The sequence below is a fragment of the Cariama cristata genome, unplaced genomic scaffold (assembly GCF_000690535.1).
Source record: "Cariama cristata isolate BGI_N322 unplaced genomic scaffold, ASM69053v1 scaffold35453, whole genome shotgun sequence".
Taxonomy (NCBI): Eukaryota; Metazoa; Chordata; class Aves; order Cariamiformes; family Cariamidae; genus Cariama; species Cariama cristata.
In genome coordinates, this window is record NW_009609631.1 from 23074 (window position 1) to 45316 (window position 22243).

The 22243-nt window shown below is 36.0% G+C and overlaps 1 protein-coding gene across 1 annotated transcript in view; it reads left to right on the forward strand.

The window, feature by feature from the left end:
- Positions 1-21896, forward strand: part of BAZ1A (bromodomain adjacent to zinc finger domain, 1A) — a 39645-nt gene extending 17749 nt beyond the window's left edge. Inside the window, exons 4-19 of the mRNA XM_009697595.1 lie at positions 693-794; positions 2032-2119; positions 3952-4086; positions 4688-4790; positions 7471-7637; positions 8435-8530; positions 10391-10529; positions 10978-11124; positions 13508-13603; positions 13734-13958; positions 14607-14772; positions 15033-15146; positions 16330-16454; positions 17970-18578; positions 21390-21553; positions 21738-21896. Of these exons, the coding sequence (XP_009695897.1) occupies positions 693-794; positions 2032-2119; positions 3952-4086; positions 4688-4790; positions 7471-7637; positions 8435-8530; positions 10391-10529; positions 10978-11124; positions 13508-13603; positions 13734-13958; positions 14607-14772; positions 15033-15146; positions 16330-16454; positions 17970-18578; positions 21390-21553; positions 21738-21896 (2635 nt within the window). The remainder of the gene's footprint in view (positions 1-692; positions 795-2031; positions 2120-3951; positions 4087-4687; positions 4791-7470; positions 7638-8434; positions 8531-10390; positions 10530-10977; positions 11125-13507; positions 13604-13733; positions 13959-14606; positions 14773-15032; positions 15147-16329; positions 16455-17969; positions 18579-21389; positions 21554-21737) is intronic.
- The last annotated feature ends 347 nt before the right edge of the window (positions 21897-22243 follow it).

A 22243-nucleotide genomic window follows, 5' to 3' on the forward strand; every position in this document is an offset into this window, starting at 1 on the left:
GTGGTGGTGGAAATCTAGTTCCCTGTAGCTGATAGCTGTAAAAGGGAAGTATACTTTGAGGGGAAAAAAACCCCATGTAACCCTTAAGTATTGATTTTAAAGTGTAGATGCATTGCCTCATGATTCCTGTTATTTTTAGAATGTTGTTGGTGAGAGTGTTTTTTTGAAATTGATATTTCAGAAAAATACACTACCTGTTTTTTATTCACTTTGAGATGTGATCCATAGCTCTAAGGCTACTATTTTTATTCATTTTATTTAACTCTGCCTTTTGGACTCCTTTCTTAGCATCTTTTTCTCCTTTTTCCTGCCTTGCTGTTGCCATCACGAGTACCAAGAGCATTGAGGAGACGATATTCTGAGGGATAGGGTTGTATCGTTACTTGTCTCCCGCTTTGTTCTTCCTTTCCTTCTCATCTCCTGTCTCCCCACTAAGAAAGCCAACATCCCCAATCCCTTTTCCTGTTCCTTGCAGGAACTGGCTTTGATGCAGATCTAAATCTAGTGGCAGAAAAGTTGGCAGAAGTGACTAGGTCCTCTTTGGTACCAGTGGAAGTTACAGCCACTATTAAATATGGCTGGATGTTTTTAAGAGGCCATTGTGTATGTGTGTAAATATATTAAACTTGTACAATAGAAGACTGATGTTTTGTGAATTTAGTTAACTTTTAATTTTTTTAATTTTTTTTTAGAGAGAAGAAAGCCATAATTGATCCTTCTCTATTCAAATACAAAGTCCAACCTATTAAGAAAGAACTATATGAAACTGTTGTCGTTAAAGCATCTCAACTAAGGTAAAAAATAGTATATGAAAGTTAAAATTGTACTTTATAACTGTGTGAGTTGTGTAAGTAACTGTAAGAAGTTTTTGATATAAATTGGCATTTTAAAATAATATGTTAGAACTATTAGTTACAGGCACTGGAACAAAATACTGTTTCACAAGCTTTCTGTAGCAAGGGTTCCAAGCTTTACTAGTATTAACACAGATACCAACTCCTTAGAAGTCCCAGCTTTTGTTGGCACACAAATGAGACCTGCTGTTGCTTCTGGTACCTGTGCCTACTGCTGTGACTGATGGAGTAGGTGAAAAAAAAGTTTGAGAGCCCTATTCTATAATATTGATGAACTTTTGGCATTGTGAGCATTCTCTCTCTCTCTCTCAGTAATGGTAGCTTTACTGCTTTGAAATGTTGGAGCAGACATTGACAATCAGACTGCTTTACTGCTTTAAAATAGAAAGCTGCGAAGCAGTTTTACTCCTTAACATAATTTTGTCCAACCCCAAAAACCAAACCAAACAAACAAAACACAAACCAAAACAAAAAACCAAACAACAACCTTCAATGATTTCAAGTCATTTAGTTCCAGCGTGAATCAAGATTAGTTTCTTCATTAACTACTCCTGTGTAGTCAGTTTTCTTGTTCCCATGAAGTATTGTGGGTTCCCCGGGATGCCAGGAAGCATTTAGAGCACATACTGTCCCATAGCGAGGAGTGCCACAGCCTGACCAAGCAGTGAGCGAATTCACCCCTCTCACTTGTTGGCTTGAGACTTCTGTGCCTTACCTCTCTGAGAGATGTGAATGCTGCTTTCCTGCTGTCCTTGTTTGCTTGTTTGTCTTCACCCTCTTCTGTAACAATCAGACTTCAGTTTTATTTGGGATTTTTAAAAGCTACTGTGATAGAAAGGAATGTTTGGAGAATCTAGCAGGGATGAATAGGCTGTGGAGTTTGTGTGTGTATATACAAGAGGACATAGCAGGATCTTCAAAATAAAAATTGCAGATGCATAAAATAACTGTTTAAGTATTACTTGGGTTTTGTTTTGTTCGTAGGGAAATTTTTAACTGAATTGCAGTTGCAAAGAATGACTGTTAGTTGCAATAGTAAGGGTGTAGTTTCTAATTAAGAAAATGAGGAAGAGGTCAATCATATGATATGTTACATATATTCTTGCACATTGTCAACTGTACTTAAACAATAATTAAAGATGTTATTTGATAATGCTACCTTTCTATCCTCATACAGCCGGAGGAAACATCTCTTTTCTCGTGACAGACTTAAACTTTTTCTGAAACAACACTGTGAACCACATGATGGAGTCATTAAAACTAAGGTAAACAAGAAGGAATGATTTGTGGGATAGAATATTGACCCTACTCAGTCTTTTTTTGCTCTTCTCTACTAGCTGCTCAGAGCTTCTTTTTTAAACTACATCAAGCTTAGCTTTTTGTAAGTATAATGTATTGAGTTAGTATTTGACTTTTCCAAAATAAAAGGATGAATACTGAAACCTTTTTCAGTATTCAGTAAAAGAGTTTAACTTTTTCTTGTAAACAAGATGGTAGTTTTTCTGTACATGAAGCAGAATTTAATTTTCTAATTTCTTCTTTAGATACCAGTTTAGAAAAGTCCCCAAAATAAAAATGGGAGCTTTTGCCTAGAAAAATATTATTTATTAAAACATAATGTATTTTTGCTTAGTCTAACATGAGTTGTTTTTATTCTTCAAGGTATGCAGCTGATATTTATAAGTCAAATAAAATTAACTACTTTTGTTTTGATACAGTAAGCTAGTATTATTCTGTTGTAATGCTTTTAGCTGGAAAATATTTTATTGTAGATTGAATTCAGTCTCCAGTTCTTCAGTGAGACAGAAGTACCAAAAATTCAGGTGGCTGGAATGGGCTTTTGATGAGGCCTTAGATGTTGAAGATACATATTTTTGTTCATCTTATGTGGAGATAAACGGTGATACTTAGTACAAATTCAGGCTAAAGTTCACATCTTAGTCTGCGCAGGATGACTCTGAGAATTTGTTTCCATGTACTCAAAGAATGGAGCAGCTTTTCCCACACTTACTAACTAGGCAGCAATTTCCCTTGCCTTGCTCCTGGACTCTTTCACTGTGTATTGCAGCCTTGACCCTGAAATCGTCCTTATCTTCATCTTTTTTTTAGAAAGTAGCATGTTTGTTTATTATGTCTTGTATCTTGTGTGTGTGTTTAAGAGGAATCTTCATACAGCTATGTAACTGCTCATTCTGTACAGGAAGGCTCTGAGAGATGAGAGCATCCATGACAGTCTTGCCTCTGAAAGTTGTGGGGCAACTAAGTTCTAAATATGTTTGTAACTTTGAAGACTGTGTCTCTTAAAGAAATGGAAATAGAAGAAAATAGAGCTGAAAGGGATAAACCACCCCTTTCCTTGGGCTTGTTAGTGATCATGTTGTCCCTGATGTGATACAGTGAGCTGGGTCAAGTGATCTGTTAGCGACGCTTTCTGGTGCCTCAGGAAAATTGTTATATTCTGTATATGTATGCATTTGTCATCTTCTCTTTGTTTGGGCTTTTTGTGGAGTGACTCCCGAGTTTCCCTTGCTGATTGCCTTGCATGTCAGCAGTTATGTGAACATGTCCTATTTGGAGTGTCTCCTTTGTGTCCTCATCTGTAAGACTTGAATAAGGGCAGACTTTCTGAAGTCACCAGGTTGAGAAAGCTGACTTGAAAAGAAACTTTGACAATTCAGAATGAGAGAAGTCATAATTTTTCTCCTCCTCCAGAAAAGTTTAAGTATGATAGAGAAATATGTGATTCTTCAGTAACTTTTCTGGCTTTCTCTGTCAAAAGTCATTCTCAACACATTTCAGTAACTTGCTAGGAAGACTGTGTCCAGCTGTGTTTGCTGAAAGGCACCTAAAGAAATAAAATCTTACCAAATGAGGCCAAATTCTATTTTCAAATGTGTGCTGCTTACATTATTATCCATTTGGTGGAATAACTCTATGCTTATGCTATTTAAGAGTTTTATTTCTTACCTGAAGCTAACAGTTGTGAATCTAGTTACTTTTACTGTCTTTTTTTTGGTGAATTATTCATTCATTAGCTTATATTTACAAAAATGTAAGAATTTCATAATGAATATCTGTTTTAATCTTTCTTACTAAGGCAACATCAATTGCAAAATATAATCTAGCTGAACAAAGTTTCTCCTGCTTCTTTCCTGATGACCCACCTACGTTTATCTTCAGTCCTGCAAGCAGGCGGCGAGGGAGACCTCCAAAGAGAGCATCTACTAGTCTTGTAAGAAATAACATTTTTAAATCCAGATGAAGACACATCAGTGTAGCCTTTAAATTCTTCATTTTCTCTGAGCTTTCAGAACAGTTGGAATGCAAGATTGATGTTGTGCTTTTTTTCTTTGAGGATGAGTGGGGATATATTACATAATTGCTATTGTAGTAGATTGCTTTATAGTTAAGCTGGTAAAAGGGACTATACTTGATATGTTATTATCTTATTTTTATCTTTCTTATTTCTGTGATCTCACCAAGAAACCAGCTTTTCAGTGTGTTGTGAAGGTGCATAGAGTACTTGTCCCTTCTGGGAATGATCAATAAATAATTTGCATTTATGTCACTTGCCTATATTTAAATGCAGCGAAGCTTAGTGCTCTAAACTATTTAAAAAGAAAGCTGGAAGAAAAAAATTTGCGTTGGAACCTCCCTCCCCATTAGGCAGGATCTCTGAATACTTAGTATGTTTGTTGGAAACACTTACAGTCTGTTTTTATTCTTGTTTTAGAGAACTATTGAAAAATTGGGAATATCTGTTGCTGGTCATTTCACTGTATATTCACATATTATGTTCTCTTTTTCTACTCCCCCTCCGAATTCTCTATCAGGAGGATGAGATTCCTGCTAAACGAAATACCCAAGGAAACAAAAGTAAAGTAGCAAGGGAAAAGACAAGGTTCCCGAAGCTGAAAGAAGATATGCAAGCCATGGGTAAGTTCAGGTTTAGTCCTATGACTAGTAGAACCAGTTTTTGCAGGTCTGAGCACAGGCCATAATTAGAGTATTTTGGGGGTTGTACCTTTCAAAGGGAAAATGTGCTGTGGCAGTGTGCTATTACTATTGCAAAGTGCTCCTTTCAGTGGTTAGAATGGTTGTTTCCTGAATTTTTTTTTTATTTTTTTTTTTTTTACTAAACTGAGGAAATGTGGGAAGCTTGTGGTCCAGCTGTGTTGATTTCTATCTCAGATAAAGAGCAAAACAAATTTTTGCAGAAGTTTGGATTGCAAAGCCATGTATAAATTTTACTAGCTGAAGGTACATCAAAACCTGAACATTTAACACAAATCAATCTGTTGTATGAGGAAGATCTGTAAATGGAAAAACTACCTCAAAATTTAAAAGAACTGCAAAACTTTCTAAACCTGTGATAATCCTTAAGGAAATCTTGAGTCTTTCTGAAGGTGTCTGTGCATAGATATTTAAGGTATGTGTAAATGTTCTACAAGATTACTTAGAATATGTTTACAAATTTTTTCTAATTGAAAGAGCACAAATCACTCTGAGATTTTTATTTTGGAGTGATTGAATTTATTTTGGCTTAGTTTCGACCTGTTTCTGGTCTATTTAAGCTTGATTTCAAATGAAGTAAGGAGGTCCACATGCCGTTTGTATGGGTTTAACTAGGTAAAGTGGTGCGTCTTCCTGAGGAGATGCAGCTCAGACAGAGAGATGTTGTTCTGAATTGTAAGCACTGATATCCTTCCTAAGGAAAGGCTTTCATCTGTGGAAATATTTCCGTGAACTTCTGGTTTCTAGCTCTCATTTCCATTATTATAGGATGTTTTAGGGTGGCAGGGACGTCTGGAAATCATCTAGTCCAACATGTGCTTGAATAACTGCAAGGTTGTCTGAGGCTGCTCAGGACCTTCATAGGAGATGGGGACACTAGGGTTTAGTGGGCTCCATTAAACTTGTGCATCCATTTTTTCATACAACTAGCATCTATTTGTTTATGTGCTAGAAATGACAGCATAGAACAAGGTAATAGCTGATCAACATCAAAGCTGCTTCCTTTCTTGTGTAGTGTTAAGTACAGCTTCTAGAAGGCTAATTAAAACAGAGTCTGGATTAATTTTATCTTTCTTTTTTTATTCTATTGCACCCCAAAGCCCTTGAAACATATAGTTTCAAACAATGAAAGAGCGATCAGCCTTGAAATAAGTTGTAGAACATGGAGATCCAAATGTAGTATTTGTATTTTTTGCCATCTCACTAGAAAACTGTCACAGCTTGTTGATATTCAGACTTTTAAAATGCTTTCTGTTCTTTGTTGAGGACACAAAATGATGATAAATGCATCAATAATAATAATAAAAAAAATGGTGGTGTCACACTTGTTCTGTATGTTCATTTTTGGCCCAATGTTGACCCATGATTATAAACTTTTTTTAAAAATATGCAGTTCTTTAATTAGAAACCAGCAACACTTTATACTCATTTTTTGAAAAGTATGATCCCATCCATACAATAAACTTAAAAATGCACTTTAAAATACACTATATTAATGTAATTGAGTATTAATCTAAACATTTTACCTGTAAATAATGTTTCATTGGAATGGCAATTACTGACATTCATAAAATCTCTTACAAAGAGCTGCTATAGTACTTTACTAATGATGGGAAAAGGTAGCAAAGTACCAAGTACCTTGAAAAATCAACCTTCTCAGTATGTAGAAGAGTACGGGGGATCAACTTCACTGCTTTTGTTTGCTGGGTGAGAGACGTTGCTGGTGTGTGTAGTAGCTATCTGTAAAAGCAATCTAGCCCATTTTCAGAATTTTACAGGAAAACGTAATCGAAATCTTTCTTTTGAGCGCCATCCACTTGGTAACAGAAGTAAGGATCTCTTTTCATTTCCTTCACTTGTGATTCTAGCTTTCTTGTTTATTTAATTAAAATGGTAAGCCCCCTTACTCCCTTCTGTTTGTTAGCTTGTGTGTGGGTTGACAGACATTGTCTGTCCACAGAAAGTGGGAATTTGTATCCTGCTGTTCTTGTGCAGACAGCTACAAAGAAATCTGAATCTCCTCAGGCAATAACAGTTATACCAACTTAAGTTCAGCTTAAACCATGTAACAGAAGTAAAACTTGTACAAAACCCACTGATATACTAAGTAGGTTTCAAATGTATTGACTTTTCAGTAATTCAGTAATGATTAAATATTTAAAGATCACTTATTTAAAGGTTTTTACTGTCACAAATATTTCATGGTTATATGCCACAGCTAGTTGTGACATGCTTTTATTAAGCAGTCGTTACTAGATATGTTGCTGGAATTATATGTGGTTGCAATCAGTTGTCATCTTTATAGGTCACTTGATAGAAACCAATAAACAAGTAATAAACTTCTGTACACTCATAAAAACAGAGATATTTGACTTTATTACAGTGATGACAACCTTGTAAAACGTGTAATACTTAGACTTAAAATTCTGGTTCTCTAAAGAGCTTTCAAGTGATGGAATTTCTGGTTGGCATAGAAACAATTCAGTCTTCATAACAATATCTTTTTCGTATGGTAATTATAAAAAGATCAGTCTATTTAGCACAGTTAAATAAAATTAACATTTTTATAAAAGAAAAAAAACTTTTTTTTTTTCCTTTATAGCTTTTGAAAAAGCTAAATTAAAACAAGAGAAGGCAAATGCTATAGAAGCTAAGAAAAAGGAGAAAGAAGATAAGGAAAAAAAGAGAGAAGAATTAAAGAAGATTGTGGAAGAAGAAAGGATGAAGAAGAAAGAAGAGAAAGAGAGACTCAAAATAGAAAAGGAAAAAGTAATGCATTTGCAGTATATGTGTTTCATATAGCAACAGTATAATGGCTTTCTAGTTTACTTGTTTTTTAGATGCTATCTGCTTCAAGTTATTTTCCATTAACTGTTTTCAGTTAATAGAAATGCCCTTTAGAAGAATAGGCAGTTATAAGATATGATTATGGATATGTATTTCTGGATAAGGTAGTTCACAAAAAGTTCACTCTGAACTAACTTCTGAAGTAATGTGGTGAGGAACTTTTTTTGCCAATAATGCATGACAGTATTTGATTTGATGTTTGTCTTCTACTTAAGTGTTAAAGACACTACGGCATCTGATTCACAGCATATTAAATGGTTGTGGGTTTCCTTGTGGTTTCTCTTTGGATGGAAATTGCTAAATAACTTCTTGTCACATTGAATATGAAGAAATTATTTATTCCACTATATTTTACCACAGCCACATCTAATATCTATTTTGATGGTCTTTTTTTGTGGCAACTTTCATAAATACTCTTATTTTTAGATCTTTTTTTCCTCAGCCACTTCTGTTTAAAAAAAAACAACCACCAAAACAAACGAAAAAGCCCTCAACAAAACCCCATGTCTAATCCAATAAAGTATCACTGCAGTTTACTTCTAAATATTTTTGCCGATATTTTCTTCTACAAATTAAAAATTATTAGATTATTTCATTCTAATTAAATATGTTTTAGTTCTGTTTTTCAGTGTGATTGAAGTAGTAAGTGGTGCAGTTCTAGAAACTATAATAGGGTGATCTGACCATATTTTATATACAGTTGTGACACACTTTTTCAGGAAAGAGAGAAGCTGCGTGAAGAAAAAAGAAAATACGTGGAGTACCTGAAACAGTGGAGTAAACCTAGAGAAGATATGGAGTGTGATGATCTTAAGGTATGGCTGAATTTGGAGTAGCTCAAGCTCGTACTTTACAGGGCCACCAAGCTGGATTCCCTAATGCAGAGGCGGATCGAGATCTGATCTGAATTCTAGGGGTTGTGAATCACCTGCAGTCATGTAATATTTCCCAGTGGTGATGCCAACAGGATTGTCTGCATCTGCATTTTCACCTTCCAGAAAAACTTTACAGGCTGTTCTCATCCTTAACGTGGAACAGATGTATTTTTAAAGCGCTGACCTTACTGAGTGGAGGCATTGCATATGCCTGACTTTTCTGTTAAATATACAAGATGAGCTCACGTAGAATAAACCTAAGTTACTTAAACAATTTGAGTAATGAAGAAACCAATTTTTTGTCTGCTAAAGGTAGAAAGGACATTAGCTTGTTACTCCCTGTGGCGCTCTTTTGATTTAAACTCTAGCTGTGTCCTTGCTTAACGAGCATCTTTCTGGATGATCCTGGAAACCTATAGAAAGAAACAAGAATTTACCTCCCAAAGAGCTTAATGTTCTAAACAAGGGTATAGCGTGTCTGTACATAGCGGAAGATTGTTTAGTGTTACACATTTATGTACACTTCATTATGATTAATTTTGGCAGGGGATAATGAAAGGAGGCAAAATAGTCAGAAACACAAAGATGAGTTTATTTGAGATACACAGGGAAACATGATGGAAGTGCAAAGAGGACAAGTGGGAATAGAGGAGAGTGTTAAATGAATTGAAGTGATAGTACTGGTTGGGAGGATATGAGAATTGACAATATTGGCAAGGAGAGCTGTATAGGCTCTTGAGAGTGAAAACTGATAGCTATGTATAGAAAGAAGAAACTGAAGAAAGGAAAGAGCATTGTCAAACTGAGAAGAAGCCGTGTACAGTGCTGCTGTTTTTCATTGGAAAAGAAAAAAGGAGAGGTGGGAAAGTGGTTATCATTACAGTGAAAATTGACAAGAATATGAATAAAGATGAGTTTAGGTGAGGACTGCTTTTCAAAAAATTCCCTTCCCAGGAAATGCATAAAATACTTTACTGTGTCCTTCTGAAAACACAGTATTCAGCATTCTTCTTGTTCATGTTTGTGAACTACCACCTTTGTGGAAAGGAGCCATCTTTCTGGAATTTGTTTGACTCTGCTAAGAAACATTAAGTGAAGACAAATCTTGAAGAGTTACATCAAGATATTAATTTGAAAGTCAAACTCTGTGTTAGACACTGATCTGTGATTTGGAGGTGGCGTCTCTGTTAAGTGGTCTTGTTACATGGTTACATCAGCTCTTTAAAATATCTTCAGCTATCGTAACTGCCTTACCACTGCAAAAACCCAAATACCAGAATACTTGGTCATTAGACACGATCTTGCATATCCTAGTATTAGATGGGTGTGTTTTTATGTGAATGTGTTGGGTTTTTGTTTGCTTGTTTTTGCAGGCAATAATGAGTAACTTTTTAAGAATATGTTTGGTTTTGCTTGTCTGGATAGTTCCAGCAAACTTAAAGTCAAAACACTTGTGACATAATACAGGTTTAAAGGAAAAATCTTGACAACCAGTGTATTAACTTGTAGTGGGTTTGAGTTTCTTTAAACAAAGATATAAAATCATTCAACGTCATGAATGTGAATAAACTTTTATCTCAAGAGATATATGTCCAAGTTACATGCTTTTCAATGTTTAAAGGTAGTATTACCACAGATGTTACCGTGGTAATTGATTATGTGTCTTGCAGAACCATTTTCACGAAAATGTAAAGAAATACTGCAGATATACTCCTTAGAATCATAGACTGTTTGGTTTTAATCACTTGTGTGCTCTGCAGAAACCAAATACAATATTAAGTTGTCCCATTTGGATTGCAGGAACTTCCCGTTCCAATACCAGTGAAGACGAGACTTCCTCCTGAGATCTTTGGTGATGCTCTGATGGTTTTGGAGTTTTTATATGCTTTTGGGGAACTTTTTGATCTTCAAGATGAATTTCCTGAAGGAGTGACTTTAGGCAAGTTGTCATTTTTGTGGCAAGGTGCCCCAATTTTGTGGTGTTCCTGCTCTTATCAAACATCTTAAGTGCACCCAAGTACCAGTGCTACAAAATTTCCTGTGCAGCTTTAATATGTCAGTGCTTACATGTGCATATCAATTTAGTTTTCTCTTCACAGTCAACTTCTGCAGTGTTTATAAAATCAAAATTAATTTCAGTGTAGAAGCTGTTAATCTACTTAGTAAAATGTCTACTTGTACGTTACTCTTGCAATTATATATTAAGAAAATAATGTTGTTTTGTCAGCACTCTTTCTGACACCATCTCCTTAGGAATATTTGAAGTAAATTATGGGAAAGTAACTTGGTTATCATATCTGAAGGAAAAAAAACTGTTTTCATTCTTCAGTACATAATTGTTTTCCAACTTTGTGGCAAAAGTGACGCTTCTTAAACTTTATTCACAGAAGTTTTAGAGGAAGCTCTTGTAGGAAATGACACTGAAGGCCCACTATGTGAATTGCTGTTTTTCTTCCTGACTGCCATCTTTCAGGCAATGGCCGAAGAGGAAGAAGAAGTGGCCAAAGATCAAATAGCTGATGCTGAGACCAAAGGTCAGATCCTTAATTTTACTGCTGAAAAACTGAAATTCCACTGGAATTAACTTTAAACTGCATGATTTATGGCATTCCTTTGTTTAACCTTGTCTTATTATGCATGGATATTGTGTGTAAATGGACTTGCTTTTTCTCTTTCATCTGAAATTAAAGCTTTAAACTGGGCATGGAGGGTGGGGTCTGGGGGGAACCGAGAAAAAGCAAGCTCATTGTTACTACAATTGTATCCAGCAAAGCATAATAAGCTTTTAACAGCACTGCTTATATTTTGGAGGTAGGGAAACTTATCTTCTCCTTCCTCCTCTTCCTTCAGCACTGTTAGATGTTTCTCCTGAGGGTCAGGAAACCAGGCATTTTCCTAAATCTTCTCAAAGGTCTTTATCTGTAGCTGTAAAAAAAAAAATCTGGACCTAACTAAATTAGAAACTACAACTCCCCAGCATAACTATAATGGAGAGTTCAATATTCATTGTCATCCAAGACCTAGAAGTATGCATCCACAACTCCTAGATACTACCATGTCCGTGTATTTTTCCAGTAAAGGATCTCATAGTCACTCTGCCTTTGGTCTTCACTCTAAGGCTGAAGTTGCCCAGGTTTCCAGAGGCATTTGGTATACGCTAACCACTGAGCAGAAGGAAGTGCAGGCTTTGTTCCAAATTTCTGTGGTCTCGTTTTTATGGACTGCCAAATTTGCTGGCTAGCCAAAGGAGAAGGTTTGACCCTTCCTGCTAGTCTTTATTTCAGTAGAAGTGGATAAGAACATAAGAGCCTTCCCCATTTGACATCAAGTGAATCCTGTGGTGCCCCCATAAGACAGATGTGTGAGGTACAGGAAAGTTCCTTTAATTCCTCCCTTGAAGACTGTGTATTCTCATGCTTAAGATTTATGTCCAATCTATAAAATGTCTTTATATAAAACATGGGCACTATCTTTAGCAATGAAGTTACAGATTTGGTGCAGTGTTAACAAATTTAGACTGTATTTTAATTACTGTTGAATTTAGCAATTAAACTGTGTCTTTTAACTACTGAGAGCATTGCTTGGGCAATATAAGGAAGGATTCTATTATCAGGTAATCATAGAATAGTTGATTATATTCTTTATTATTTATAGGACTGATCAGAAAGAATGTAATGTAATGTTCATATTTTAATTTTACTGTATGGGGCTGGCAATTGCAAAAATCTGCTGTTTTGCTTCTAGTTTAGCAGAGCTGTGGGCAGGGCACTTTTACTTGCCTTGGAACTTTTCATTTCTTGTCACTCTTGTTTAGACATCTTCTTTCCCGTAAAAGAATTACATGTTCTCAGCTTTGTAATTCTGGCTAACCAAACTAGTAGTAGTCAGCATGTTTGCTCACTTAAATTCTGTACAGGCAGTGTTTCTGCAACAGAAAACACCATGGGTGTGGGGTTTTGGTCTGTACAGTACTTTCTCAAACCATGTAATACAGATACAGCAAGAGGGGAGATGCAGAGGTTAATTTTGTAATGTCTGGGTGACAGTTTTTGAACTACATCAATCATCATACAAGACTCTGTGGATATGCTTTTTATGTAGTCCTGGTTTGGATTTGTAGCTGTTTATTGACTTGGCGACTTTGTAACTGCTTAATGATTTAGACTTGAATAAAGTGAAATTGTTGAAACAGCATACAATGTTGAAAAAATTCTGCCAACCCTCTGGAGAAATACCTGTAAGTGCTAAGGAAACTTTTGTCTAAGAAACAGGCATTTTGCTGTTTCTCCCTTTCACTGCCCTGCTTTCCTGGTCAGTTTGCTAATGTGTGATGCTCCTTATTAAGTGCAGATGCTTGTTTTGGTGAAACATGGTTTCTTTGAAATGCCTTAGTAATTGTATTTGTGAAGAACAGTAAGGCTATATCTAAGTTACAGATTGAAAGAATACAGTGAATAGTGATAGCCAGTATCAAAACGTGTGATTGGTTTGGATGGTCTTTCCTAAAAACAAAATGATGATAGGTAATAACAGTTCAGCTGAGGGAATGAAATACAAGTGTTCTTGCATTGTTGTTTGATTTTGCTTTCAACTGTGTTTACAGATTTGCTTTTGCTGCCTTTTATGTTGCCATTGTGCATGTTTTGTGCATTGTGATTGTTTTGACAGCTTATATATATGAAAAACAGCGTATAGCATGTGGTGCATGTCCTTAGCTTTTAGTTGTTTTTTTAGTTGCATTTGAAGATACGTAAATTTTAATCTGGATGTTGAATTGAGTTTTGAATACATTGATGCTTCTGTAAATATTGGCCCTCTTTTTGCTTTGTCTGCAACTTTTGAAAAATGGCTTGCTTTCCTCCCCTCCACAGTACAAGTTTTAATTTGCACTAGAATAAAGTGTTTATTTCCTTAAAGATTTAACAGAGGCTTTGGATGAAGATGCAGACCCCACAAAATCTGCACTGTCTGCAGTTGCAACTTTGGCAGCTGCATGGCCCCAGTTACATCAGGGTATGTGTGGGTTTCACTTCTCGTTATGTTACTGTTCTTATTTTGCTCTGTATTTTAAAGCACTTTTTTTTTATATTTATGTCCATTTGAATGACTATATAAAATAACTGTTCATTCTTCTCAACTGTAGGATGCAATTTGAAAAACTTGGATCTTGATAGCTGCACTCTTTCTGAGATTCTCAGACTTCACATTCTAGCATCAGGCGCTGATGTAACATCAGCCAATGCAAAATACCGTTACCAGAAACGAGGAGGGTTTGATGCTACTGATGATGCTTGCATGGAGCTGAGATTAAGTAATCCTGGTCTCCTGAAGAAACTTTCAAGTACCTCAGTGTATGATTTGTTGCCAGGTAATAAAGGATAATAAATGTTAAGAGGTGGTTACAATGCTCATCAAGTGATTGGTTTTGTAACTGCTTCAGATCACTAATGGTCAAAATTTACTGTATTATAGGATAATTTAGGTTGGAAAGGACCTCTGGAGGTCACTTAGACCAACACCCACCCCCTACGCTCTGGCCCCCACAAGCAGGTCCCACCAGATCAGAGATTGCAGAGCTAGACAGTTTCATTACATCTGAGTAGCCTCTTTAAATCCTGTTTAAAAAAAAATAAATGTTAGTTCTACTTGCACAAGGGGAATCTCTCTAGGAGAAGCATCAGAGTGTTTGATTCAGCCCCTGCTTTTTATTGCTATTCTGGCTTGGGTCTTTTGTTTGCTATTTGGAAATGGAGAAAAAAAGGACTGTCTGCTGTTCCTTTATCTGCATTTTAGTTCTTTCAGTGCCAGAAGTTAATAAGTTAAAAATAAAGGTTTGCATCTCTGAGCAAAGCAGGTACTTCAGGAAGTGCCTCTGCAAGTGCAGCTAGTGCACTAAAAACGTTTGACTGTCTGCTTTTTCTCCAATGAGAATAAATCTTCAGTCTGGAGTGTATAAGAGTAAGGCTAATTTATCAGTTGTATAATGAAATATAAACATTGGTCTGAATTTTATTAGGAGAAAAGATGAAGATCCTTCACGCCCTCTGTGGGAAACTTCTGACTCTCGTCTCCACTCGAGATTTCATTGAGGACTCTGTTGATGTGTTACGACAAGCAAAACAGGAGTTCAGAGAATTAAAGGCAGAACAGCATCGCAAAGAACGAGAGGCGGCAGCAGCAAGGTAAAACTAGGATATGGAAAGCTGAATTTTGTTGCTACAAATTAGATTAATTCCTTGATTGCAAAAGGCATATGAGAAATAATAGCAGTGTTTGTGGTTTATGCTGGTTTCTTGAGACCCTAGACAGGACTGAAACTTTATTGTGCTTTCCCACATTACTGTTATTTTTAGATGATGCTGTAGTGTAAAGGAAAACAACTGTGGGCAAATCAGATACTAGATTAATTACAACTGCTTTTCTGTATCCTTCTTTCTATTAGGATACGTAAGAGGAAAGAACAAAGGTTAAAAGAACAAGAGTTAAAAATGAAAGAGAAACAAGAAAAGCTGAAGGAAGAGGAGCAAAGAAATCCTGCTGTAGAAGTATCCATTGGGTATGATACATGGTATTACTGTGATACATATGATATAGCACTTCTCAGTTATGTGTCCTAGACCTTACCTATGTATTTTTCATCTACTTGATCATATACAAAGGTATATTTTAATTTAAGTATATAGCCATTAATGTTGATTTTATTTTACTTCCTAGAATCGCTTTCTGCAAGTGACTTTATTTTTAAAAAAACTTTTATTATAATTCTGTTGACAGTTTGACAGTTTTAGCTACTGACAAGAGAAACTTGCAAAATCTAATTTTTTTTTTGCATTACTTTTGGTCTTGCATTGATTTCATATCTGTGAATGTCTTCATAATAGACCATTCTAGTTTGTTTTCTAATTTGAGGAATTAGTCTCATCTGAGCTAGATAATACTGACCTCACATAATTTATGAATCAAATTTCATAGCATTTTTTAAAAAAATGCTGTACTATCCCAGGTGATTTCCAGAAAAACAAGGTTTTTTTGTTCTATTAATAAAACTGCATGGTTTCAGGTGGTAAAATTCATGCACATGCAGCTGTATATGATTCCAGAAAAAAAAAAAGCAAAGTGTATATACAACATTATATCTATATCTGCTTGAGGAAGGGAATTAGTTAAATATATCTGCTTGCAAAAGGTGAGCATGGGCCAAAGACAGATTTGTGCTATGTTTTTTAAACTATAATTGAGAAAAAATTATAAAATAAATGTTATACTGTAATGGTTGCATGTAGTTCTGTAGGTTTTTTATTATATTTGCTAGGTGATGGAAAATGGGTAATAAGCATTTTCTAAAATGGTATACATTTTGATGAGGAAAACTTTTTTTTTTTTCCCTAGTCATGACAAAAATTCAGGTCAGTAGAGCTACACAAATGGTTCCAAAAATGATATGACTATAATAATGCTCTTCAAATGAAAGAGTGAATACCAAAGGGCAGGTTTTAGTCTTTGTAAACAGGAAGTTCCATATTAGTTCAGTGGGTTTCTTCTGGGTTTTAATATATTCTATGACTTAGTTTATTTTTAAAAAGCATTATAGGTCTTTTACTAGCTTAAGTACTTCTGAAGAGGAAAATGCTGTTTGTGTTGAAGATGCCATATTCTATTGTGTATTTTTTTTTGTATTCCATTCAGCTTTAGTACATGGTTGGTCAGTTGGTCACCTTTTGTTTATCTTACTGTATCAGGGAGGAGGAACGGGAAGACCTTGATACTAGTACAGAGAGCAAAGAAATGGAACGTAAAGAGCAAGACATGGACACAGTGACAGAGGATGAAGAAGAGCTGGGACCAAACAAGAAGCGAGGAAGAGGTAACACTATAATCTCTTTGTTCATTTGTGCACATGTATGCACACACACATATGCATGCACCTGGGAAGTTCTTGGGTTTTATTGTAAATTTTTGTATCAAGTTTCTGTTTCTTGTTTTCTTCTGTGCTTGCTGTCCGGATTCCTCTTTTGAAAACCCCAACAACAGAACCAGGCTATTGCCTGACAAACCATTACAGTTATGAGTAGTGCACTTGGAGAGAGTTGTAGGAGTCTCACCTAATAGGCTATGGTGTGGGTTTGACCATTTTTAGTAAGAAGCTGCAAAAAACCCAGGTATTTTAAAAGAAAATGTTATATTGAGTGTTTGGGTTTAGTTTGCCTTTGTTAATGAAGCAGTGTGTCTTCTGCACAAGAATCCAACCAGATTTATCCCCAGATTTCACTTCCTCAGCAGTGTGCTAGTAGGAGCTGTGGTGCAGTAAATGGCACAGCCTGCTATTTGGAACTGAATGTAGATATCACCACAGGAGGATGAATTGTTGCTGGCTTTGGGCTCCTAGCTTGTCTGTGTCTTTTCTCCCATGAAGGCTTTGTGCTAGTATCTGTGCCAACGGAAGTCCTGGATTATTGTGGACTTCAGGTTGCAAACTTGTACATTTCGTAACAGTACCTGGGATGGAAATTCTGATTTGTTCAGTAATACAGGTTTGCAGGTTTACTGCAGCTTTATGATGGCAAAACAATGAGGTCTTAAACAGAATTTCAAGTATCTTGAATACTCCTGTTCGAAAAATTGTGACTGGAGGGCAAACAAGTGTTATTACGTTCCTACAATTGGAGAAACTGAAGGTCATGCTGGAAATCAGTAGAAATTGAGTGCTGACAGCATCTTTCACCATTGTATGTGTCAATTATAAGATGTACTTTTCTAGATGACTACCAGGACCTGATTCTTTGGTGAACTAAGATGTGAACTGGAGTATTTTCAGCTGGTACAAGTTGAGGGGAAAAAGTAGTAGTATATATATTAAAAAAAAAAATAAAATAAATTGATAAAGTAATGTAACTGAGTTTGCCATAAGAGCGCTTATATAGGGATTCTGGTCTTGCTTGACATCTTTGGGGGATTTAAGGTGATTATTTTGAGTATGATAAATTAAGTCCAAAGCATAGTATGTATTCAATAATGAAATTGCTAGAGTTTTACTTGATCATTATAAGGTGCTTCTATAACATACTCTTAAGTTCTTAAAATTTTCGTTCTTTTTTTATGGTGTTAAAAATGACAATGTCAGTAAATGAGACTTTGTCTAGTTTCTGCAAAGTGAAAATACACTAAAGATGGCTGCCTCTTTATCAAGGGAAGGGGGTTAATCACTTGAATTTTTCTTTAATAAAACTAGTATTATTTCTTGACTGAACTGATGGTCCTTGACAGCGTAAGTTTAGATAATCAGAAAGGGACAGAACCAAAACCCGCCCTTTACTTGAGTTCTTGGTTAAAGAAAGAATTTAGAAGCGTATGCTGTCATACTTCTTCCCTTAACTTCTAGGAAGGAGAGGGCAAAATGGATATAAAGAATTTACAAGACAAGAAGAGACCACATGTGAAAAGAGTGAACCTCTTACTGCTGAAGATGAAGAAGCTTTAAAACAGGAGCAACAAAAGAAAGAGAAGGAACTGCTAGAAAAGATTCAGAACGCAACAGCCTGCACAAATATCACTCCATTAGGTCGTGACCGTCTGTACCGACGCTACTGGATTTTCCTCTCTGTTCCTGGATTGTTCGTAGAAGAGGACTATTCTGGTCTCACAGAAGACATGTTGTTGCCTCGAACCTCTTCCTTTCAGAATAGTGTACAGTCTTGCACAAATGAACCTCAGGTATTCAGTAAAACTGGAGAGTCTTTGAAATCCTCTGAATCTACCTCCAATATTGACCAAGATTCACACACCAGTGTTGTTGTAGAGGTGCCAAGGCCAGTATATAAACCAAACCGTTGGTGCTTTTACAATTCTCGGGAACAACTGGACCAACTCCTGGAGGCTCTCAATTCCCGAGGACATAGGGAGAGTGCCTTAAAAGAAACTCTTTTACAAGAGAAAAGTAGAATATATGAACAACTAAGAAGTTTTCCTGTGGAAAAATTCCATATTCCAGGTAATTGAAAGGTTCCTTGTGTTAATTGCTTCCACAGGTGTAATGTCTGTATAATATTCTAGAAACCTAATTCTCATTTAATTGTAATTCCTAAGAAATAAGAATCATTCTTAAGCATTGTTTCCCTCTATGGAAAACAGGTTTGGGTTTTTTCCTTTCTTTTTTCTTCCCCCCCCTCCCTTGCCCTGCTATGGTTCTTTGTGATATTTTCTGGTGGTTTATGCTAAAAAAAGCCATAATTTTTCTGTTATCTCACTGCTTAGTAAAACAGGATTGGCTTTTAAACAAACAACTTTAGGAAGTAATTTGAGCTTTGGGAAAAGATTAACTGGGGAATAAAGATTATATCTGCTAGAGGTCAATCATAATATTGATCACCTGTCTTCATTTCCAGTATGATGAAAGGAGACACAAGGTATGACACTGGAGACAGAAATATTGCAAAGGGAGGCAATTACTATTACCTTGATTTCTGAATAGGACATATTCTTTCATAACATTATAATGCATGAAATTATTCAAAAGCTTTTGCTAGCCTATTGTGAACAAGGGAATGATAGCATATTGCAGGGTCATACTAAAACCTTTGGGAGGAAAAAAATAGTGTAGCTGTGTTACATAGCTTAATGTTAGTGCAGTAGATTCTGTGATATTATTCTTTTCTGTGGTGTGGTTTTTTTTTTCCTTCTTTTGACAGATGCTTGTTACAGGAGGATGAGACATCTGCAGAGCAGTATTGTTTTTATGGGTTTCAAAATGTAGGAGTGTACTTAAACCCATCCTAGACCTAAGATTTAGGGGTTTTTCCCTTTTCTCCTAGCCAAGTCTTTTGCCGTTTATTGTCAAGGAATTAGCTCCAATCACTGATAAAATTCTGTATACACAAGCTTATTATCATGTGTTGGTAGGTAGAGGATGTTACCAAAATGAAAATCCCTAGGGTAGTGTTTAAGAAACTGCATATTGTTTTGAATTATGCCAAATTTTGGTGAGGATTTTGGGTTATCTGTATTGGGGCAAGGGAGAATTATTCATACCAGAGCTGAGTTCTGTTTTACTGGAGTGTGTATGCCAGGACATACAGCAAACACATCAGATATTACTAAATTCATAACTGATCTACCATTTCTTTTGGTGGAAACTGGCACAGGACAGAGTTCCTGCATAGTAATTAAGCTTTATTTGGAGGCCTTATGGCTATGTTTTTGGTGAGCAAATCTCTATTATTTTCTGATATATTTGTGTTGGTGCGTGTGGTTCCTTATTTTCCTAATTGCCGCACCTTTATTTTGTGTTTTGCTTTCTGCCCTGAAACAACTTGATTTCCAGAGTCATAGATTTTTCTTTCTACGTTAGAACTGTAGAATAACATGTTGTTTTGTTTTGTTTTGTTTTTAAAAAAAGAAAGGGGGCAACTTTGAACCTCACTTGAATAGAGATCACAAAAATTCAAATGCAGTGGTCCAACACCACCGCCTCTATGTGATAAGCAGTGATAAGTGGCCACGTATAGCTGTGCTTTGGAGGGAGCTTTACTGCTGTGGACTCCAGCTGCTGCCCTGTTGCCTTCACTCAAATCACTTGCAGGACAAGTGAGAACTACTCCATGATTCTCTTGTGCTGTAGACTGCTCTTCTCTCTTTTCCAATCCCCACTCAAAAGAGCATGGAAATAAAATTGATATGTGCTATTAGTTGATTTTATTCCAGTATCTGTTAACTCTTCCTTATCAATTATTTGCAAGTCAATTTTTACTGTTTCAGTTCTGCTCAAGAAAAAACATTTCACTTTTTTCTTTTAAACCAAAAAGGTTGTTTCCCATATCCAGACATCAGAGTATGCTGGTATATATTTTGAGAAGATTTGCATAGTTACTTTCAGTTACGGGGAATTGTTTCCACAATTGAGAGCATCTTAGAAATTCATCCTGTAGTTCCTTAACAGCTTTATGGTAATTTTTATTAAATACCTGTAAGTTCTTGCATATCCGTTCTCATCATTGCACTCATAAGATTTAAGGTAAATCCTGTGAACAGAAATGTTTGCCACCTATGCAGAGTTGCAAGCACTAATTCAGGATCTGGGCATACTTTCATCTCTTTCCTGTGGCTTTTGAGCTTTTGCATGAATTTTGAGTTCTATTATGAAGAGGTTTTTGCTTGACAACCCCGCATCAGCTCTTCCCTTCTTTATTGTGCTGTCTCGCTCCTTTTTTTTCCCCTGCCTTTAATTAGAGGACGCAGTTGGTCTAGTCTGTGCCTGTTTTGTTTTAAAGTTAAATTTTTAAAAGGGATTATGTCTTGTTCTGTTAGTTTTTGCTATTGTCAGTTGCACATGCTTGCTTTAAATGTTGCCATGATAAAGATCCATGAAGGAAAGAAAACTGAAGACTTCTCCTGTAAAGTAAGGGCCATCAAATATGAAAAATACTAGAAATGTGACTTCATTATCTTTCTTGGTGGTTTTTTTTTCTCCTCGCACTTACAGCAGAGAGTTGTTGATTAGCTACTACTTTAGAAAGCATTTTAAGGTAAAAGAATGACTTTTAAATTTACAATTATTTTTCATCCTGTGTGTTGGGATGAGCGGATGCTAATCTACAGGTCTTCCCTTAAAAGTGTGCTCCACTTGGTTGGATCAGATGCCTTAGTTGGCATGGAGATGTTGGTGTTGGCAACTGTTGCTACACGAAGGAAGTTTTGAAACCTGTGTGTTTAGTTTGTTCTTCCCTGTACTGCTTTTGTTCCTTCCACCAGTGGCTGCTTTAAGGAGCAATGTCCACTAACATGAAGTTACTTGGTATTCTTGCAGACAAACCTCAAAGTGACATCAGACCTCCTTCAGGACGGGGAAGGATGCAGAATGCCCATGATGGATCATACATATCTGCAGAGAAGCAGCTTGAACTGAGACTTAGAGACTTTCTTTTGGACATCGAAGACAGGATCTACCAAGGAACATTGGGAGCTATTAAGGTATTTGTGAACTGCAGAATACCTAAGAGCGTGGCGGTGCCGTCAAGTCTGTAACTCATATGAGAACTCTTGCATGCTATGGGTTTTCTGAAAGCATAATTAAATTAAGTGTAGACAGTAATTGGCCCTACAAGTTTGTGGCCTTTGATTCCTTAGAAACTTCAAATTTGTATGTTTGCTTCAGGTTACAGACAGACAGTCTTGGAGAGCAGCCTTAGAACATGGGCGGTATGAGTTTCTGAATGATGAAAACAAAGAAAATGGTATAATTAAAACTGTGAATGAAGAATCTGAAGAAATGGAAACTGATGATCAAGATAAATTTATTGTGAAAGACAGGTAAAAGCTATGGTTTAAATAATGGCTCTTCCCTGGGAGTTTTGTAGCAGTGCTCTGGGTTTTTTTTACCCTCAAATTCTTTAGAATGGTGTTTTTTAAGATTTGAGTTGTAAAATGTGAGATTTTTTGCATTGGTTTATATTTTCTAAATGACAGTGTTCTAATACCAGACTGTAAGACTAAGACACCAACTTTTACAACTTCTACTGTTCAGATATTATAATGCTCAAAGTGAACATTAATTATCTAATAAGGAATACATGAATTAATTTCAAAATAATTTAAAATGCAGAGAAAAATTAATCTGGCAATTTCTGTTTTGTTTTCCAGAAGAAAGTAAAACAACAACAA